At 45.5% G+C, this 18,802-nt stretch overlaps 1 protein-coding gene and 1 long non-coding RNA gene across 3 annotated transcripts in view; both read left to right on the forward strand.

Moving 5' to 3' along the window:
* LOC139049111 (fatty acid CoA ligase Acsl3-like) overlaps positions 1-18,802 on the forward strand; it is a 133,403-nt gene that overhangs the window by 45,496 nt on the left and 69,105 nt on the right. For both annotated transcript variants that reach the window (XM_070524333.1, XM_070524341.1), the window contains one exon: positions 4,949-5,084. In XM_070524333.1, the coding sequence (XP_070380434.1) occupies positions 4,949-5,084 (136 nt within the window). The remainder of the gene's footprint in view (positions 1-4,948; positions 5,085-18,802) is intronic.
* LOC139049123 (uncharacterized) lies at positions 11,416-15,062 on the forward strand. Its single transcript, XR_011508124.1, has 3 exons — positions 11,416-11,522; positions 12,476-12,603; positions 14,658-15,062. It is a non-coding gene; the product is annotated as an uncharacterized lncRNA (long non-coding RNA).

Below are 18,802 nucleotides of genomic sequence, written 5' to 3' on the forward strand. Positions count from 1 at the left end.
CCGGGCTCCAGATGGTAATGTCATCTGCGTATAGTGCGCAGTTTACGTTTGGGATGTGTCGTAGTTTGTCTGCAAGTCCCTTCATCACTATGTTAAATAGTAATGGAGAGATGACTGAGCCTTGTGGTGTTCCGACGGAGCCCAGCGCGTAGGGGTCCGACTTAAGGTGCGAGACTCGCAGTCGGGCTTCTCTGTCTTTTAGGAAGGAGCGTACGTACTCCTGAAATCTCTGGCCGAGGCCGAGGCCTGCCACAGACTCCAGTACGAAGCGGTGCGAGACGGTATCGAATGCTTTCGTGAGATCGAGGGCGAGGATGCCTCGAACGTCTCTTGTTTTAACGTCGAAGATCTGTCTCTTTAGGAGTAACATCACGTCTTGGGTGGATAGGTGGGGTCGAAACCCTACCATGTTGTGTGGTAGGAGTTCGTGTTCTTCAATGTAGCGTGACACTCGGTTTTGAATTACGTGCTCGGCTACTTTACCCACGCATGACGTAAGAGAGATGGGTCGTAAGTTGTCGAGGTTAAGTGGTGTGCCGGGTTTTGGTATGAGGACCACCGTGGCAGTGCGCCATTGCGTTGGTACCTCTCCTGTTTCCCACACGTGGTTGATGTCTTTCGTCAGTAATGTAACGGCTTGGTCGTCTAGGTTACACAACAGTCGGTTGGTTACACCGTCGGGTCCTGGAGCAGACTTGCTGTTTAGATTGTGTAGCGCCTCTCGGACTTCTGCTTCCGTGAAGGCAGCGTCTAGTTCGGGAGTGGTTTCGCACTTTATGATCGGGTAATCATTGGGGTGAGCGACGCCTAGCGGAAGATACCGTTTGGCAATTTCTTCCAAGAAGGACTCTTCTGTTCCCCCTTTCCCTTTATGTGAGTGTAGAAGTCGGTCTAGCGCGTGACTTTGATTATCCTTCGTTTGGCTGTCGTCTAACATGCGTTTCAGGAGGTTCCACTTACATCCTGTCCGCATGCGGCCGTCTACTGCCGAACAGAGTTCGTGCCATTGGAGTCTTGTGAGCTCCGTACAGTATTCGTCTATGTCTCGGTTGAGGATCGCGATGCGTTTGCGCAGGCGTCTGTTGAGACGCTGCTTTCTCCATCGCGCAAGTATCGAAGCCTTGGCCTCGAGTAAGTGTGCGAGGTGAGGGTCAACCCTTGGGACTTCCAGTTCCGTCTCTATGGTTTTCGTGGCTCTGGTAACGTCGCCCTTTATCGCAGAGAGGAGTTCCGCGAAGGAGTCATACGTATTCGTATCTTCCTTCCGTAACTTACGGAAGGTATCCCAGTCTGTGAGGGTGAAAGATCGGGGTGGGGCCGTCGTGTTCGGTATTTGTGTGCGTATGACGAAGTGATCGCTGCCCAGGTTCTCTTGCGTGTTCGTCCATATGTAGTTTGCAACATTTCGGAGTAACGTGAGGTCTGGCGTAGTATCGCGCTGCGTCGACGTACCCAATCTGGTGGGGAACCTGTGGTCCGTCACCAGGGTGAGGGACAGGTCGTCTATTGCGCGCGCGAGAGGTTGTTGCCGCTAGGCTTCATTATGGGGTAACCCCACGACGTGTGGGGGGCGTTGAAATCACCTGCTATAATGAGCGGTGAGTTTCGTGCCAATGACGTGGCTTTAGTGAGGATCGCGTGGAAGGATTGGTTGTAGTGCGCGGGGGAACTATAGACGTTTAGTACAAAGACACTTTGTTTTAAGAATCGGTTAGATTCTGTGAGAAAATTTTCTGAGAAGCCTGAAGATCTGTGAGAAAATTTTCTGAGAAGCCTGAACATTTTCCTAGCACATGTGGAATAGGTGACTTTGATTGTCACAGCTGAAATATTTTTCTGAGTTTTCGCACGTAGTCTAAATTAGTGCATTCTATAAAATTTACTTAAATGTTCAAAAGCTATTATAGGTTCTGTTGTTTGGTTTAAGTATTGATGGAAATTCAAGACACTGTTAAAGGGCCCCTAAAACACCTCCGAAATTAAAAAAAGAAGTTATTCAGATCCTACGCACTGTGGGAATCAATGTAAGCAAACCTTTCAGTGGATGCTTTGATTGACGATAACTAGCGGTGATGTTGGCGGCTAATGATCAATTTCTACAGCGTTTAGTCTAGCACGAGAGTGGTGAGTTGATGTTAAACGTTACTTAGCGTGCACCACTGACGTTTGTCCGTGTAGTACACAGGACACACAGGGAGAGATGTTCGCTTGAGGCGTTGCTGTGCGCCATATTTCACAACCTCTGAGACGGTTGAGCATTGTCATTACCTCACACTGCACATAGCGTCGTGGCAAAAGTATTAAACTTGAATTGAATTATGGAGCTGTACGTGCCGATACCACAATCGGATTATGAAGCACGCCTTAGTGGCAGACTCCGGTATAATTCTGACACTGTGATGTTCTTTAACGTGTCCCAAAATCTAAGTGCACGTGCGTTTTCTATTTCGCCCCAGCCGAAATGCGGCTGCTGCGGTTGGGATCAAATCCGTGACCTCTAGAAATGCCCTAGCAGCAAAGCTACCGCGGTGGACACAGAAGTGTTGATTTGACGGTCGTAGTGTCGCCTGGACCCTGCGGTGCGCTTTAATTAATGCGGGTCTGCTTTGCACGCCCTGCGTAATTTGTCCGCTTGGCATACTTGTATGGTGTTTATTTTTCACAAATAGCAGGAACGTGCTGTACCGTACCTTGTACTTAGGCTTATTCAGTTTCAGCATAATGCGTTGGCGGGCTAGTTGGTGCGAATCCATAATTACTTAGTGCCTTGTTCTGTCGTCTTTCTTGTGGCCGTCGTTTTGCGCTGAACAAAGTAATTATCCAGTTTCGCTTAACCACTGTCGTACAGTAGTAGGGTTTCCTTGCCTTCTCACGTCACCTTCCATGTATGGGAACTGTCTCTTCTCCTCGCTCCTCTCTAAAGTTCTATCTACGTCCCCTCTGGACATCGCACGTTAGTAAAAAGGGAAGCGCTGCAGTTTATGCAATACTTTTGAGGGGGCTCACGGAAAATTACAGCGACCAAGAGGCTAATGGGGCGACGCCCAGGGAGCTCCAGAGGGCATTGTGCACCTTCGACACGGTTGGGCCCAAATGAGGCCCCGGTTGGGCCCTTTCCTCTCTGGCTCGCTCCTGTCATGTATACACACGCTCTGAACCATCCCCCGACGTTGTGTGCCAGACAGCAGCATCCACAGCACCAGCAGCAAGGGGGAAAGTCTAAGGAAGAGGCGAAGAAAGCTTCGCTTTAAAAAAGAACGCCAGCCGTCGCAGCCCCGCTTTTTCTCGTCGTCTCACTTACCTGTCGTGCTCAATCAACTGATTTTACTCGGCGTTTTGCATGGCGCATGTCCTTCCAACATCGTGTAGCCGAACAGAACGAAGTCCTGATGATACGAAGTTAATGGTGTTTTCAAAGAGGAAACGAGTCCCAACGTGACATTTGATGCCAACATAATGCCCACGTGTATAGTACACGGCTAGGCTGAGAGAGCGCGCGTGAGGGGTGCAGCGAAGGTGAAGGAGAAACTGTTCGCTCACCTTCGAGCTCGGAGTGATTCACGGGCCCTTCACGGCTACAGTTCCAAGTTACAGAATTTGTTGGAGGCTCAAGGGGATAAAAATGGAGTGTAAATTTTTCAGAAGAGGTGCGCGCTCAAACGGAAGTTGCTGGCAGCAGCTCTAACTTAAAGGGGCCCTGAACCACTTTTTATCGAAGCCGAGAAATTCATATCAAGTTAAATTAGTCTAATTCAGAAATGCTTTGCCGCAAAAAGTACTTCAGTGCGTTCAGTAGAGGCGGAGTTACTGGCAATCAAACATCGCGTTAGCGGTGCTTCCGTTTCTTCTTCAATTACTTGCACTGCGAAGGCTACGGCGGAGTGGGGCGTGCCTACGAACTCCGCCTGTACTTGAACGTCACCGTGGCGCGCAGTTCAAATTTGGTTTCGCATGTTCACGTAGACAGCGCTATTCCTGAGTTTGGCGCCTGTACGAAGCGCCACAGCTTTAGCCGCAAGCGGTTGTCCAGAGCGAGCCGCACTGTACTCAGCAAGCGGCCGCATTATCTTCTCTACATGGCAGAGCGCAGCTACATGCAACTGCGGTGCGTATGCGCAGCGTTTGCTTTGTGCACGGCAGGGCTCGAGTGCCCCCTCGCGCTCAAATGCTCCACTCGGGTCGCGATACGTGGTGCGGACCGACTTTGTGCTGCACCAGCTTGACCGACGGATAGTAGCCGCATCAAACGTGCCCATTTTGAAGCACTGTCAATAATAGTCCGTGCGAAGCGAAGTCTGCCAAGGCGTCTAACCAGAAGCGGCTAGGAGTGAACGCGCGCTGGCAAGCGTGCGTGTGGTCTGACCTTAAATTTCCTGCGCTTATAAGCTAGTTGATTGTTCAAAACTAGTAGTCGAAAATAGTGTGGCCCGATGGCTAGGACACCGATAAGCAGGGCGGCCAAAGTTTAATTCCCTACGCGAGCGGCCGCGGCCGAGCGTGAGCAGATGATAGTCGGCTTTTCCCGGAAGTGCGTAATTATTATCCAAATTTGAAAGCAGATTTTCGCTTACTTCCGGCTGTTTAATAAACTGCGTCAATAAATGTACACGGTAACAGAGGAAGAAGGGCACTGATCCAAGCACCCTTCTTGTTTATGTCGGCTATTGGCCAATAGTAGCCGCGTATGGGAATCTGCTATATTACGAAATGAAGCGTCCAGGAAAGCGTGAGGAGCAGGCTTCTGTTGAAAAGAAAATTTTTGTGAAAGAGATGACTTTGCACTCTGTTTACAGGTTTTACATGCCACACACGACTGTAAAAACTGACTGAGATGTTCACAGCAGCGTATGCTATCCGCGGACTGTGTTTTTTTCACCACGCCCGAGGGGTGGATCAGGACCCCTTAAAAAGGGAGGCTTCAAGAGATTGTGCTTTCTTGTTGGCGCAGAAGCTGATTGCAAGGCTGCCCACAGTGACCCACGTCGTGTACATGCCAGCGAGGGGCACTACCAAACCACCGCCGGCCATGGGTTCGGCCACTGTGCTGCCCTTCCAATCGCTCATGAATGCCAAGACTCCACAGGGTCTGCTTTCTACTTGTCATAAGCGAAAAATTCACATTCAACGTTGAATAATGCTTATAAGTCGCTTCATTCTGTGTGTGATAGAACGAAGCTAACCAGTTCATTGTAGCTAGCAGAGATCGTAATTAGCTACAATGGTTAACCATCCATGGCAGTAATTGATCTATATTTAACCACGTCGTTTTACGGTGCTCATTCAGAAGAAAAGATGGGAAATTTTCATAGCTAAGCGATATGTGCAACCTGTTGAGGTGTAAAAATTAAGGAATATAGAGGCGATGCTTTCATGGCTGATGTGTTATTTATTTATTTGTATACATACTGCAAGCCACAGCTTTGGTTCAAGCATGACGGGCTTCTTCCGGCAAATGGGATTTCAGAAGCTAGTAGTCGCGGATATTTATGAACTTAAGATATCAATTAGTCGTAAATAAAGCAGTAAGAATAACTACAACACGTACACCTTGACAAAATCACCCACCAAGCTTTTTAGGGGCAGAGACGTTAAGCATAAATAAATCAACAGCATTAAATACAAAGCCGTAGTTTCACAGTGTTCACCACAGTGAACTATATGTGAGGGCAGTAAATTCTGGGTTTATACAATTCTATGATAATAGCTGTGCTTGCAAATGCTCGTTCTTGCAAAGAGTGATACTAGACCGTGCTATTATTTCTTTATAGCATACCTACACAATGTTTTAAGCACCTTGAAAGTGTGAAGTAATCTTTTTTTCCCGTGAAGTAACGTGAGGGTAGCCAACTATCGTGTGAGCTCCTAAAGAGTGGGATATGGCTCTTATTCATTAATATTGACAGCGAGACTGGTCTTTTCCATTTCCCGGAAATGAATCCTACTTGATTTTATTTTTTTGAATTGCACACTCTAAGTTGTGGGTCCCCTACAACTGTGACGTCTTCGAGTTTCGATCGGACGCATGCGCTAAAAGACATATCGCTGCACTTACTCTCGCATCTTACAGCTCCCACAACTTTCTGAGAGAGAAGTACGTTGCACAAACCTGTAATATATTTCCAGCACAAATAAGCTTATTTGTTAGCATGACTTTTAATAACATGTGATTATCAACCTCAGACGCATTACTGTTATAGAACGCATAAGAAATAGCGCTATTAATTCGTTGCTTCGTGATTCGCATAATACAGTCAGTTATGTAATTACATCCAAATGCCTGCGCCAATTATTCATTCCAACAATATCTTTCTGAATAATAAATTACTAGTGTCGTGCAAAATTTATTTGTAAACTACAAAACCATCTGAGGACCAATAGCATTGGCACATAATCTGAAATAACATTTACCAAGTCCGTCATATAGATGAGGATCAGTGGTTGCTATAAAGCACTTCTCTGTGGTATTCGTGGCTTTAAAGAAAGTAAAAACAAACTGAAACCAGTCGAACCTCCCTTTGCCAGTTGTTTTTATTAGTAGTAGTAGCATTTATTTTTCGAGCTTTTGTAGTATTCAGGGTGTATACCAATTAGGTATTTCCAAGTTCCCTGAGTTTTCCAGGTCTTCCCTTAGTGCATTTGCAAAACTACCTGAGTGACACAGAGCTTTGTTTTATGTCGAGACAAGCAGATATCATGTCACCCGACCCAGTTTGAATAGTAAGGAGTGTAGTATTTATTTTATTTAAAAAGAAAACAGAAGGGAAAAGTCAGTAAAATGCATAGCGAATAAAATATTTTCGAAAAAAATGGTAGAGGCCATTGCAAATCGAGTCGGACATTTTCAAATACAAATAAAAAGAGATGCATACACAAACAAATATTTTCGAATATGAGCTTTTTTTGTCAAATGATAGCAAGCTCATTGGTATCGAGCCCGAAATTTGTCACAAGTGAGATTCTATCTCAGCAGCTGAAAAGTCAACCTCAAGTGTCCTGACATACTCTCAGCCCGTGCACAACGCCCCAGTGTTCCGTTTTAATGCTTTAAATAGTTTATTTTGGTTTGGATAAAGAAAACCTGCATCTCGGCGTCAACAAAGACCTTGTTTTTTGAGCTCCAGCTTCTTGAAAAAAGCGGCGGTACGCTTCCTTTCCCGTTCTCTCAGTAATGCGCCGGTGCTTTTTGTTCTCGTCCTCCTTCCGCCGCGCGTTCGCCCCATGGACCATTTGAACCATCATCTTGGTTAGTTATACAGTCAACGTCAGATTTTTCGGACTCCCTAGGGGCCGCGAAAACAAACAAAAATGAATGCATGTCTTTTAGTGCCCTTAAAGGGACCCTCAACCACGCCTCAGGTTTGATGAAATAACATAGTCCGCGGGTAGCATACGCTACACACTAAACATTTTTACGCCCTTATGGGTGTTAATAGGGGTGCTTTCGTCATTTACACCCACGCCCACACCCTTTTAGCACCCTTTTCGGCCAAAGCACCCTATCACAAGGGTGTATACCACACATAAGGTGCGACTTTGCTCGAAGAAGGGTGTTAAATCGACGCCTGAAGGGTGTTGAACGTATTGATGCATAAATCTGAGTAACGTGTACACGTCCACGCATTGAGCAATGTGTGTATGTACTGCATTTTTAATGCGAAAGCATTTCATGGCCTTTCAGGTAGGAAAGGTGGCGTTCTCCGCAACAGCAATCCATACGGGACCCTGCTCAGGCCAATCTTGTCATTTCCCTTGAAAGCATTCAGAGAGCATTCAGAATCGCGCCGCCCGTTTTATTCTCTCAAATTATTCACTTCAGTCTAGCGTCACGTCCATGAAAAGAACACTAGGTGAACCTGACCTTTTCACCACACCAAGTTCTCGTCTCGCATCGATCATCAACACAAAATTGATGTGCCATTCTTCCTTTTTGCCAAGAACAGCCACTGAATGCAACCGCCTTCCCGCCTCCACAGTCTCAATTTGTGACACCACTAATTCAAGGTCGCCGTTCAAATTATATTATGGTTTGATTTTCTATTCTTGCGTTGCATTGCAATTATTGCATATCTTCACCACTCCTTTCTGTTGTGCCTACTAGGCCTTGAATGTATGTATAATAAATAAATAAAATGTGAAGTCATCACCGTCTTGTATGACGTCAGTAGTGATACAGAAGGTAGTAAATACAACAACGTTAATTATGAGCAATTATGGGTAAATAATGTGAATAAGGGTGGAATAAATTGCATTAAGGTTCGTACAAACTATAGCACGGTGCATTACGGGAGATTAAGGTAGAATTGTGAAGAACACGTACAATGTATGAACTAACGTATCATGGTCACGTGACAATTGCAGGTGTAGATGGAAGGGATTAAGTTTTCGCATTCCTAAGTGACTGTCGATATTTCTTCAAGGATTCTGATGTTACTGGTATGACGGCCACTCCAAAAATATATCATCCAGAAAAAGAACGCCCTTTCACTTACAATTCCATTATCATTATTTTTCGTGCTCACAGGAATATTAACATGCAATTAAACACTTCTAGAAAAACTGCAGTAGCAGAGCGACAATACGAGAGCAACTTGCGCAATTCTGCACTAATATTTCGGTGCCCTTAATAGCCCAACAAAAAGTGGTGAAATGGAAGAAGCTGTTCGGATACATTTCTGAACAAACAGGGACGTGCTGTTAGACGAGCCTCTGCTGTACAATGGCATCAACGTACAATTTGCATGGTGAATCCATAAAGAAGACTTATAGAGGCGAGATCACGTTGGAAGTTCTCAAACCCGAATTTCCACGTACCTTGCCTAATTCATTCAGAGGTTTACTAAGCTACTGATCTGCTTTCTAAGTGCATCCTCAAATACAGTTTGTAAGGCTGAGCCTATATATTAAGGGCTGGTGTCGTCAAAGCTGTAATTTCTTATCCAGAGCATACGCACTTGCAAACGCAGTCTTCAGTCTCCTCATGAATGTTTACGCGTCGCTGTCGCACGACCAAGATGTGCGCGTCTTTATCGCTGAAACTACGCTGTGACCTCGCAAAGTTGCTTCGTTCGGACGCAGCAAATAATCTAATCGCACCAGCAGAAGAGCGCCGATCGTCTCGCTCACGGTCCCGATTTGTGTACTGTACGCTCAGTGATGCAGCACAGACTGCGCCCCCCACCCCAAAATAAAATGCTCGGCACGAAACGTAGTAGCAACTACCCGCCTCACCGCTCTAGTTAGAGACCACAACGAAGCAGCAGCAAACAGGCGGCCATGCGAGCAAGCAAACCTGTCAGAATAAACGTTCAATTTGCGCGGCCACCCCATGCCCAATGAAAAGCGACCGGAAGTGACGGCCGACGCTGTACCATCACCTCGGCGCGCGGCAGGACGGGAAGGCGGAAGCTGCGCCATCATGCTCGTTTTCGCGTGCGTTCGCGTCGCGCGCTGTGCGAAATAATTTTAAACGTGTGATTAGTTTTGCGCGCGGGGTAGAAAAAGATGTGGCCCTTGCTTTGTGTATTACTCGTGCCCCACTTCAAAGCAGAGCGTTCGTACGCACTGGAAGATGGATCCACGAAGGCTGAAACGAGAAGTTGCAACGTGCCCGGTACTGGCATGACGGAAATTTTCAGGCAAGTGCCCGTTTATTTGGTATTTGTTTTGTTCGCTTTAGAAATATCTCACTGTGATCTCGTAGCATAATTCATAATTCGTTAATGTAAGAGCAAGAGCAGCTGCACTCCTACTAGGGCAAGGGAACTACCTCGATCGCGTCCCGTGTGACTAATGGTACGTCCACACTAGCGACAAAAACGCGCGCGACATAACGCGCGCGGCGAGCGGTGCTGTCGCGCGCGGCAAGATTCACGAAAAGCGGCAGCAACGCGCGGCAAACGCGCGAATGGGTGCGAGACCCATTTTTTGCGGCAGACGCGAAACGTCCACCAATCAGAAGCGAGCCGCTTTACGAGCCGCGCTGTTGTGGCGCCACCTGTCGCATAAGCTAAGAATCATAATCTATGGGCTCTGAGACTGAACAGTGACACGCGCGCCGTAAAATCTCAGAGGCCATTTCCAGTCAAGGGGGCTGTTTTTGTAAAGCCTTACCACACCGCCACCGAGGCGTCGACGAAGAATTCGCCTCGCAATGGAGGCGTTTTTGGAAACCGTTCGCGGATATGCGTACCTCCATGATAAATCGAGCGTCGGACAAGGAGCTGCGCGCCAACCGCTGGCACAGTATGGACAGCAGTTTGGCATGACAGGTGAGTAATTGGTGAAGGTGGGGAAGCAGAGTGCGCGCCTGGCCCTCAGTGTCCCTGTACCGCACTCAAAACTTTCTCGTCCGCTGTCTGGCACGTCGGCGTCGCACAAGTAAAGAACAAACAAGTATTATAGTGTTCACAGTCACCAGTAGCTCCTCGTCCGTATCCGACATGCCTGAGCGTGGCCGGCAGTGGCGCAAAAAAACACAGACACTTCCGATGGAAGACGAAATGGGCAGAACGGAGAGCGCGTTGTCGCGAGAAGCATCGAATGGAACGAGACAACGCGGGACTCCACGGGCCGCTGCCGCGTGCCGCAAAACGCGACTGTGGACTTGCCCGCACGCGTCTGCCGCGCGGGCGCTTGCCGCGTGCGGCGTGTCGCGCGCGTTTTTGTCGCTAGTGTGGGCGTACCATAATGTTTGTCAAATCTGCATCGGGCGTGGTGCGCCTGCATAGTTACGCTTTGTTTCTCAGCGCTTGGGCGTTCATTGATGTGATTCTCTTGTGCGTTCAGCGCGGCTGCTTGTAATACGGTCGTTCGCACTTCAGTTAAATGTGGTCGACCACTTTTGCGTCGCGTAGAAAAGGGACGACTGGCTTTGCCACCTTTCGAAAGAACCGGCGCGGTATTGGTTCTCCCTGATGCGGTCGCATGCTGCTGTTGCTGCTTGCCGGACGCCTTCAGCATTTTTTCGGCTCGCTTTGTCTGCGCGTGTGCGCGTGCTCGCGCTCGGCTCGATTTGTGTGTGTGTGCGTGCGTGCGTGTGTGCGCTCAGCTCAGCTCGCTTTGTGTGTGTGTGTGTGCGTGCGCTCAGCTCGCTGTGTGTGTGTGTGTGCGTGTGTGCGTGCGTGCGTGCGCGCGCGTACAGTACATGCCGGTTTGTATGGGCCGGCGTGTTTGCGCGTGTCTAGTGCGTGCGTGTTTTGTGAGTGTGTTGCCTGTGGGTCGCTGTGTGTGCGAGCACGTGTTAGCGTGTCTGCCTGCATGCATGTATGTGTGCATCAATGTGTGCGTGCGCACTTTTGTGTCTGCGCTTTGAGAGTGCGTATACTTGTGTGTGCGTGTGAGTGCGTTTTGTGTGCGTGCGTATGTATTGCATGAGGCCGGTAGTTTTACTCGCAAAAAAAAAAAACTCTTCCGATTTGGTGCAGCGAGTGTTCCCGCCTGAAAGCCGAGTTTGGTTTCAAGCCACTCTGGACAACTGCTGTATGAGGCGCCGTTTCTCTGAAGCACCAGTGGGAAGGCGCCAGGTATACGCTTCGTCCTTTTTCCTCCCATGCCCTGATGGATCTATATCCTTGATTGTTATTGTGAAAGGAACATTACATCCAGAGCATAAATAAATGATTAAGAAATCTGGTAGTGTGTTTCGCCATTACATTAGTTCCGATCTTAAAGACGTGGATTTCTCATTAGCCCACATTTCTTTTGATGCAGACAACCGCGGAAATTATTAGCGGCAGGTTATTCGAGACGTTCTACGTATATAGCAATTGTCTTCAGGAGCTTTAATGAATTTTGAAAATTTGAAGTGTTGTGCTTTAGAGGTATCATATACAAGCTTTAGGTCTCCGGGTAGTTTGCATGCTCTTCGAGAGCTGTCGCCTATAGCCCTATTGAAATTCGTAACTACAGTTTGGAGCACTGGGGAAGCTAGAAGGCTTGTCCTGGCTCTCGAGAAAGTGTTTAAGCTGGAGGTGTAGGTTGAGGAGTTTGGGGTTGGTAACTCAAAGGATTTTTTATGCCTTAGCAGTAGGAGTGACACAGGATTAAAAAAATGTGTGTCAAGCGTAGGAAGCTGCTCATGTGGTAGAGGCATGTGTGTGCGTGTGTGTGTGCGCGCCCATGCATGCGTGCGTGTGTGTGAATTCGCTCCTCAAAAGGGAGTATGTGTGTAAGTGAGCTACTTCATTGCTGGTCTGTTTGCCAAGAATTGGCAAGAAAACACAATAATCAATTTAACTTGAAATAATAAACTTCAAAGCGTACTGGCGACAGCAGCATATGAGCATGCAGCTGTGTGACAATCTTAATGCATGACTGCAGCATCTGGAAGGAGGCTTGCTTCTTCTTCAGTAAGCAGCACAAAGTCCATATTCTTGGCTTTTCTCGTGCAAACCAAAACGAGGCTCATTGCCAATGATCTTGTCTTTTGCTCTAATAGCATTTGTTTATCTTGTACTTAGAGCGTCGTTTCTCGCAGGTCATGCAGATGGCAGCAGCAATTTCACAATGCCCAGCCTTGGCGCCCCCCATCAAGAGCAAGCCACTTGCGTTCGCCTTCAGACAGATGGTTAATGTCTTCTTGAAAGCGGTTGAGAAGACAACATGGTAAGTAGATATGGTTGTGTAGTGTAATATAATAAGTCAAGTTATAATTTAAAACTCAGGCTCCTTGGCCGCCTAAGCTTGATATGATGTGCAGTTGTCTGTGGTTGTAAATATTGCCGATGGTACAGTGCATACTGCAGGTATGACTGCTGATCCAAAGTATACATTTGCATTTTCTTGATGGTCTTTCATAATGAGGATTTTCTTTGTGCAAGAATATTCACAGAATGCCGAGGCATTGTAGCATCATATTCTTTATTGTGCATTCACTGCTAATTTTTTATGACCTTTCTGCTACCAATTTATTTGCAGGAAAGGAATATTTGTTTACTCCCTGCAATGAGCTTATTTGCTCATTGCATTACACTCTTCTACCTTTAATTTATTCCCATATAATTATCAATACCTTAAAATTTCAGCTGTTTTTATTTTGAATACAATATCGAAATCAAAATGCACCGGATTGCAATCTAGACTGCAAGGGATTTGAAGAAATTACAATAAACCAGGACCTCTCGGGAGCGTTAAAAAAACGTTTCCGCAGGTAATGTGCCTAATTGTACTGAGCTAGCTGCTCATGAAAATTGCAAGCATATTTCATTTCACACAGTTTTGCAGGATATAGCAGGCCTATCATAGTCTCTAAGCACAACCTTACCTCATTTGCATCATGAAAATATCTCATGCTTAATTTGGGACAAATTTTGAAAAATGAATGTTTCATAATTTTGAAACTACACAAAGTATTGGTTGAGGCTAGACAGTTTTCAAACAACTTGACCATGTTGAACCTAGCCATTACAGGACGGAAAAAAAAAACATGCACAGGAGCACTCATTCAATGAAATTCGATGCTTGTGGTCATTTTCGACATGGCAAAATGTGCCTTTAAGCGAGAGAGGGCAGGTAGCCAATTTACAACCATTGTGACTCATGCGGGTAGTAGCAACACAGGATGAGAAATGGTTGTGTCCCTGAGGTTCATTGAATATGTTAAAACTCATATACAGTACCCCCCCCCCCTATGAGGGGTAACTGTGCAATATGTTTTGGGCAAGAAAGACGATTGTTCTAGGAGACAAGAAATTTCAGGCTCTAGTTGAGAGGCTACAGAAAGAAGGACCATGTAAATAGTCACAGATTAACATAAACTGCGTCGGAGGGGCATCACAGTTTAGAGCATGAAGTGGGAGCATGAGGAAGGATCATAAGTTTAAATAAGGGAATATTACTTGTCAGTGCATTGCCAAGCTAACCCATTGAAAGAAGGGGGCGTGCTCTAAGAAAAATAGTTGACAACACATGCTAAATTTTCGAGGAAAATATGCCAAAATGCCAATTCTTACTAAATTAGTAAATAAGAAATACACGATAAATTTGAGGATGCAGAAAGTGTCTAATAAAGTGCATTGGAGAGTTGGATATTGTTGGGCTGGATGCATGTATTGCAGGGCAAATGAGAATGCCAGTGGGGATTCCCTCATTTTCATTTTGTGTGCACTCTCTGGAAAACAGTACTCTTTGTCTCCTAGTGTAATAATGTTGTGTAAAAACAGTCATTTTTTAATGCCTTGTGCATTTCACTCTTAATGTGCCATATCCCGTAAGCTTCTCACCTGCAGTACTTATAAAGTGTAATGCAGATATATTGCAGATTTCATAATGTCAATTTTGTATTAGGGTCACGTACACACTCTTGGACAAATGTCTATGTTGAGAGATGTCATTGGTAGTCTTTAAATTTTATTCACTCTTATTTTCTATGATGAAAAGGCTACTGTAAATTTATATGTTTTTGCTGCTGTATGTGCCTTGTGTTCACAATGACATAGTGGTTTAGCATTCACAGTAACATGCAATTCCTTAATTTGCAAAATAGAAACTTCTACCTTTCACTTGTCTTGCCCAGTTGCCTGAGCGGTGCATTCTGCCCAATCACATTAATTAAGTTTGTTACTTTGAGGAGCTTGTTGCTTTATCAAATTTTCCGCAAAGTACATGTGTAATTGCACGGACTGAATTCTCATGATTCTCTTCTTATTTTGCTAATGCAGGATGCAAGATTCCAGCAATGCCATGCGCTGCGTTGGTCAAGATGCTCAGAGAATGGAGTCCCTGCACCTCGTGGTTAACCGTGAACATTTCTTTTTCTTTTGGAAAGCTAAAGGCCATTCGCTGCATGACTTGCATTTTTGCAGCTCGGATGTGTACTATATTTTTCTAATTTTGAATCAATATTGGCTGTTCAGTATAAAAAATGATGTACAGCGTGAAGGACAAGGACTGCGACAGACACACTCCACCGACTTTCAACAATATTTTATTGCGTTGACACATCGTGTGTGTAAACATAAGAGGGGTCATGCGCAGAAAATGAAAGCCAGTCACAAGGGGTGTTCTAACAGCAAGTCATTGTAAAAAGAACATGTTACTTGAAAAAAAAAGCATCACAATTTCTATCTGTTTAGATACAAAATTTCTCTAGGGGTCAGCGTGATAGAGGGGGCACTAACGCACACACTACCCAGTTTTCTGGTGAAATCAGCTTCAATAATTTACTGGGTGAGCTGTGTCTCGCTAGACCTTCCGTATCTTCAAAGAGGGCCATGCAACCGCAGTCCTGGCAATGAATGCCCAAGTGGCCTTGAACAGTGTTATTGACGTTGTTATAGTGCTCTCTTAAACGATCATTTAGGCACCTGCCTGTCTGTCCAATATATTTACTGCCTCAAAATGGGAATTTGGGAAACCACATTCGTTGCACACATCGCAAAACGTTTTCTGTGCCCGGCAGAGCAACAACTCTGATGCGATTTAGGCGCGTTTACACGCTTACAGAGCCTTGCCAGCTTTTCCGGGGCTGAGGAAAGACTGTGATTCCTGCAGGTTCCCCAATCTTTTTTAGCCTATGGGAGACATCATGAACATACAATAGCACTGCAAACCTGTGTCTTTCAACCGGCTGGTTCCTTGACCGAGCGTGCTCATCATGTTTTGTGCACTTCAGAAGCTGTTCCGCTATGGCTGAAATTAAGGCCAAAGGGTAGCCAACGCAAGAAAGGCAATCAACCTGTGCAGCAACACTATGTTGCATCTCGTGTGAGCAAGATTTATTGAGGCTGTTAAGGAGGCAAAGCTTTACAATATCTCATTTGACTTTGTTGGACAGACAGGCAGGCGCCTAAACAATAATTTAGGAGAGCACGATAACAACGTCCATAACACTGTTCAAGGCCACTTCGGCATCCATTGCTGGGACTGCGGCTGCGTGCCCCTCTTTGAAGGTACGGAAGCTTTAGCGAGACACAGGTCATCCGGGAAACTATAGAAGCAGATTCCACTAGAAAACTGGTTAGTGTGTGCGTTAGTGACCCCTCTATCGTGCTGACCCCTAGTGAAGACTTGTATCTCAACAGATAGAAATTCTAATGTTTATTTTTTTCAAAGGACGATGTTCTTACTACAGTCATTTGCTGTTAGACACCCTTTGTGACTCATTCTGCGCATGCCCGCTTTTGTACATATACACATGATGTGGCAACGTAATAAAATGTTGGAAGTCAACGCAGTCTGACATCTCTCGCAGTTCTTGTCATTCAAGCTGTACGTAATTTTATCTCATTCATTGCAAACTATCCCAAGAAACTACCCTTGTTCAGTATAATTATCATGTTTGATACGACCATTTGCTGGCAAATGTTAACAGTGTGATATTGAACTTGAACTTTTGCATGACTGCCTATGCCTGTGTTCTTTTAGTAACCAGAGTATGGCTAATTTATTAAACGAAGTTTGCTAATTTGCATGCTCACATGCTACAGCACGCCTTAATCTTGAACTACTGCATCCAAGTGCAAATAATTTAGAAATTTACTAGGTATTTTAAAACACTCCACATTTTGTGCTCAGCTAAATCGTTTAATCAACAGTGGTTTGTTTTTATCAGGCCTCCTACTGCAGTTTGCACCCAGGCACTAGTAGATCTGGAATATGCACTCTTGATTTATAGTAAGAAAAGAACCTATTTTCAAACTACATATTGTAGATGTACCAGTGCCTTCGAGTTACAAAACAAAAATTTATAGAGACTGGTATTGTAGTTAGAAAAACCGCTACACAGCACCTTTAGCCCAGAGAACTCTCGTTTCACAAAAGAGGACAAACTATGTAGGCACTAAAAAATTCTACGTATTATTGTGCTAAAGTAATCTTGTGGGAAATAGAAAATTACCAATAAGGCTCCTGGCTTAAACCTCACTTAAAGCATGTCTATGCTTGGGAAGTATTGTTTCAGTCTGAAAAATGTTGGCCAGTTCTGCTTTACATCGACTTTCCAAACTTTTCATAATGTTTTGGGATTACATTAGTGTACAAAATAACAGGTGTCTTTCTTGTGCGTTTGCTCTGCATTTCAATTGCTTCCCTAATTCACCTTTGCAATATGCCTTTTTTTAAGGCATCAGAACTTGAATTTTTGTTCACTGGAGCCTAATACTAAAAATTTATTCCTTTATGTGGCCCAAAACACTGCGAATCAACCCAGGCTATTTCAGTGCCGCTATACATAGTTTCTTCTCTAATAACAGATTTGATCAATACTTATATTTTAGATACCTTTGTGGGAAATGTACATGTTCTTGTACTTACCGATGTGTTTGGTGATTGTGCATGTTTATATTTAATGTGATTTATGTATATATTGTACTCTGTATTGCAGCATGCAATAAATATAGTTGCATTTTCTTGAAAATGCAGCATATATCTTACCAGTCTGTGTTGCATGTTATTTGGATATGGAAATCATGATAGCCTTGGTGTTGATATACATGCTCAAAAGTGTCAAGTTTGCTAGCTTGTATTTGTGCAGCGAATACAGGTTTTCCAATATACACCATGAATTACTAATATGTAATGTGATCCACACTTATAGGTGTTGTGTATGCCCATCGAAGCTTTAAGGCCGGCTGTTCGACGGTGCGTTTGGTAGCCGAACTTGAACCTTCTGGCACACGCAATAGTTGTGCGTGGATCGCTGTACATAGTAGTAATTGAAGGCGTGTACTGCCGAACCTGCCTTCCATACACGCTAGAGATAAAAGAGTGTACACCCTTCCAACACCCACACAGATGGGTGTTAATTTGGACGAGCACGCTTACACCCTAAATTTATTTTGCTGGACACCCTTCCACTAGGGTGCTATAATGGCACCCCAACTGCAGGGTGTAGACAACAGCACCCTTAGGGTGTTCGTCTGGCGACAAACTGATTTACACCCTTAAGGGTGTTAAAATGTTTAGTGTGTACTGTGACCATCAGAGCCAAGTTTTGCTGTCGTACGCGGTACGTGGAGCTCGAAAGCAGATCGTCAAGTCACCCTTTCTCTCAGACGCTCTCTCTTCAACAGAAGGCCCTGTCATCACGCTCTCCTGGACGCTTTATTTCCTCATTCCCTCAGGCGGCTGCTATTGGCCGATAGCTGAAATCAAGCTGTGGTCGGCTACATGGCGTAGATACTGTGGCCGCCGCGGGGTGCCACCATGAGACCTTGGCTAAGCGCATTGCGGCTCGCTGAGCACAACTGCATTTGGCTTATGTTTAGCACTTCGTAGGCACCAAAGCCGGAAGTCGTGGCGTCTGCGCTAACATACGAAATTAAATTTGAACTGCGCGCCACGGTAGCACAGGGAAGGCGGAGCAATGTGGGCACGCCCCACTGCTCCGTAGCCTTTAGCAGTGCAAGGCGTTAGACAGTCTTAGTACTGCGTCATGACGATACGTACGCAGCACGCAAGTGCTTTGCGGAACGTAGGAGCGCGTGTCGCGTTAGGGCTTTAAGTACTGCGAAATGCCTACGTACGTAAGAGGGCGAGCGTTAGGTGCCGGGTGGGTCGGAGCACGTTGGCCGCGTCCGCCAGTACGTCGAACCGTCGGTTGAACAAGACGCTGTTGATCTCGCTAACGTGATGTAACGTGCGGGCCCGTTCCCGCTTCGTCGAACTATATTTAGGCCTTTAAGAGAGTACTTTAAATACGTATGAAATACACGAATCATATCTAGAAAAAGAAAAAGCGAGTACTTACTTTCTGAGGCTAGCACGGTCATTTGCGACGAACTGCATCAAAAGCAGGTCGAGCCTTTCGCACAAACAGCACACATTGAACGCTTTCTCAAAAACAAATTTCCTATTTGTACTATGC

Source organism: Dermacentor albipictus, chromosome 1, assembly GCF_038994185.2.
Source record: "Dermacentor albipictus isolate Rhodes 1998 colony chromosome 1, USDA_Dalb.pri_finalv2, whole genome shotgun sequence".
In the NCBI taxonomy this organism is placed as follows: domain Eukaryota; kingdom Metazoa; phylum Arthropoda; class Arachnida; order Ixodida; family Ixodidae; genus Dermacentor; species Dermacentor albipictus.